The following is a 3,161-nucleotide window of genomic DNA, read 5'->3' on the forward strand; positions in this document are numbered from 1 at the left end:
CGGGACAGACATGAGTGAGGGATAGGAAAGGGAGAAAGAAAGAGGAAGGAAAGGAAAAACAGAAGGGGAGAGGGACAGTGAGAAAGGGGGGGAGAAAAAAAATAAAAATCTCCTGGATCACCTGTTGAGAGAAGAATAGAAAACAAGCAGAAAAAAAAAACAAAGCAACATACTAAAAACAACACCATCGCATTAATCTAGCTAAGTGTAAACAGCAGTAAATACTAAATATTCAATGTTGTTGTGCAGCACGCAGGACAGATGTGCTTCGAAGTAGCAGCCAAGAAAGGTGTAATTTGGGTCTACGAGCAGTGAACACCCGTGTGCATACCTGTGTGGATCTGCGCGCTTGCATTCCAAAGGTTTCTCCATGTAATGATCTGCTAGGGAGTGTGTGGGGGGGCCACAGCCCCGTCCTCCGGGGTGTGAAGCGGGTATGGAGGAGATCAAAACTCCAGACATCCAGAGGCCCCCTGATACCCAACCTGACATATAGACACAAACAAACAGGCACACACAGATACAAACACACAGATACAAACAGCCATTCCCACCCTCATGCTCTCATATGCAATTACTCAGCAGGTTGAATTTTTGAACCTGAATAAATGAATAATTAAAAAGTTTGTTTGCGGTTGAACATTTGAAGGTCCATCAGCTTCAAATTTTGTGAATACAAATGTGAATTCAGCCATTAAAAAAAGTAAAATTACTTTTACAGATTTTTTAAAATATTTGTGTTGTCTTGTTCTTACAACTTAAATTTATTAAGCACTGTAATTCCTTTTTGTTGAAGGCACTTTTTTTGGTCCATCAGCTTCTGCGTTTCCCCATAATTATACTGTGGCTCAGCAGCAGGGGAGGCTGACACTCCATCAGCTCATCACGCCTCCCCTGCATAAAAGAGTATGCCAGGACCTGAGGTGTTGTTGTTGTGTGTGTGGCTGGCAGCTGAAAAGCTGCAGCAGAGAGAAGAGGAAATAGCAACCGAAATAAAGTGTTAAAAGAACGAACTATGTGGTCGGGTCCGACATTTATGCCACATATACAGGTAAACACAGAAAATCTGCTCTGTCCCCCAACTTACAAAGGTCACAACAGGTCTTTATTGGTGAGGCAAAATAGAAAACATTCAAACAGACAAAGACACAATAAAGACAATTACAATTAAAAATCATTCAGTCTTATATTTTATTTTCTAGTCTAAAGACAAACAGACAATCTTGTGCACATGTCAGATCATTTGTCCAGCAACTGTCTTTTTCCAAGATTGATCTGTTTATATATCAAATTTGATGCAAAATGCATTTCAACAGATTTCTGACCATAATAATAGTAAAAGGAAACTCTTATAAAAGAAAAAACTATTTAAAAAAAAAATAGCCACAGGACATTTTAGGCATGTTTCTGTGATCCTAGGATGTCCCAAGGGTAGGCTCGAGTTTTCTGCATGAGAAGGAGGAGGGCCGTGGCTACATTCGTGCTCACAGAGATCGTTCATCTACGCGGCATCGGCCCTGAAATTGTTTTTACCCCTGTTAGACCAAAAGGAAATAAATATTAAACACTTTTTCTTTTTTACATTTTTGTTCACACATGGTGATACTGATCACTGTTTTGTTGACCCTTATGGGTGGTAAAACCTGACTCTTGCCTACCTATCCATAAAGTCACCTTTTGTACTGCTGTACTGCTGACAATGATATGAACTACTGAGTTACTTGTTGCTTCTTTGAGTTTCTTTCCACACGAGGAACCTAAGTGAAATATTCATTCATCTGTGGAAAGTTTAAAATATCTGAACGGTGAGTTGTGCAGAGACGTTATCCTAGAATATTCTTCAAAACGAAGGTTAGAGTGTGGCACTTCCTACCTCCTACTGCTTTCCTTTGTCTGTGGGATGGGAGAAGCAGGTGCTGATGGCAGCGCTGGCTTATAGAGGAAGGAATATGCGAGTTTGTCTCTCACACAGTACGTGTAGGTGTGATCACAGTCCAGTCCCAATGGACAGCAGTGGTATCCATCGAGACAACATTTCCCCTACAAGAAACACTTTTAGTCTCTCGAACAATAATAATGGAGCACTTTTTAATTAAAAGCTGCAGACGTTCAGATGAAAGCTGATTTCATGTTAGTGGAAGATAAAAGGAATTTCATTACATTCATGTGTTGTATTGCACAAGAGTATTTAGGCTGACTCACGGGAGAGTAGGGACAACAGAACCAGCCTCCTTTTGGGTGTCTGCAGCAGGTAGTGCCATCGGGACAGTAGGTGTAACTGTCACAGTAGACCATTGAACTCTTTATTTGATCTGGGACGTGGCTCTCTTTAAGCTCCTGGAGTGGAGTTCCAGACAGTTCAGGGGGGGCTGGTTTCTCCGCAGCCTCCTTCTTCACCATGGGTATGGTCAGCCACGGCTGGTCTAATTTCTCACAATTCATGGTAACCAGGTTACAGCGATATCCCGAAGGGCAGCAGTGCAGCAGGTCGGCGCAGCACATGGCCTGCAGAGCAAATAAAACAAATTTCTACAAAACTTCCAACTACCACAAATTAAGGTACTACACTGGTGTGTGAATACACCTGACTTACATTTGGATATAGACAGCAGCTATATCCATGGGCAGTCTTGCAGCAGGTACAGTCATCTGGACAAAGACTCTCATCAGGACATGTGATGGAGCATGAAGCAAATCCCCACACAAACATACCAACTGACAGCCACAGAGTGATCCCCGACATCTGCAAGGAAGAGTGTCACCATGACTTTTTATTCTTTGGTTACTTAAACTTCAGATTTTTCTGTTGCCGGCTGCGGTAATGTCAAGTTTCAGTTCAAGACTTTAAAGAAACTTTACCTTTTTTCAGTCACTTACCTTCAGCAAGTGAAGAGCTTCAGCAGCTTCTTGTCACACGTTCCCCTCTGCTGAATCAAGCATGCAGGTTACACATTTTATAATGCAGGTTAGACACTCCCACTGACGTAAACTGTAACATCCCTCTGTCACGTGATGCTCGTATTAAGGCAGACAGGTTTTCAGAACTGCAGAAGGTCAAATCCACAACTACTGTTCTGCTTGGCTTAATAAACAAACTATTAACTACATGTGCACAAGCAGTATAGTTAGGAACAAATGCATTTTTCATTATGGCTTACCAT

At 41.8% G+C, this 3,161-nt stretch overlaps 1 protein-coding gene across 1 annotated transcript; it reads right to left on the reverse strand.

The window, feature by feature from the left end:
• Positions 1-1,232: 1,232 nt before the first annotated feature.
• On the reverse strand, positions 1,233-2,938 carry LOC146643998 (progranulin-like). Its single transcript, XM_085396869.1, has 5 exons — positions 2,878-2,938; positions 2,594-2,743; positions 2,203-2,505; positions 1,874-2,040; positions 1,233-1,535 (listed from the first exon to the last, which is right to left on the reverse strand). Exons 2-5 carry the CDS (start codon positions 2,741-2,743, stop codon positions 1,502-1,504), a joined length of 654 nt encoding a protein of 217 aa, XP_085252995.1. The 5' UTR covers positions 2,878-2,938; the 3' UTR covers positions 1,233-1,501.
• Positions 2,939-3,161: the final 223 nt, after the last annotated feature.

Source organism: Rhamphochromis longiceps, linkage group LG22, assembly GCF_057381845.1.
Source record: "Rhamphochromis longiceps isolate RC_006_pf linkage group LG22, R_longiceps_female_GT1.1, whole genome shotgun sequence".
NCBI lineage: Eukaryota > Metazoa > Chordata > Actinopteri > Cichliformes > Cichlidae > Rhamphochromis > Rhamphochromis longiceps.

What these genes read in the sequence shown, in the direction of transcription:
- LOC146643998 (XM_085396869.1), bottom strand. Translation starts at nt 2,743, where the DNA reads ATGTCGGGGATCACTCTGTGGCTGTCAGTTGGTATGTTTGTGTGGGGA. An exon ending in GCTGCTGTCTATATCCAAAT is followed by an intron (nt 2,506 to 2,593) that starts GTAAGTCAGGTG and finishes TTTGCTCTGCAG; the next exon opens with GCCATGTGCTGCGCCGACCT. An exon ending in TCTGTTGTCCCTACTCTCCC is followed by an intron (nt 2,041 to 2,202) that starts GTGAGTCAGCCT and finishes TGTTTCTTGTAG; the next exon opens with GGGAAATGTTGTCTCGATGG.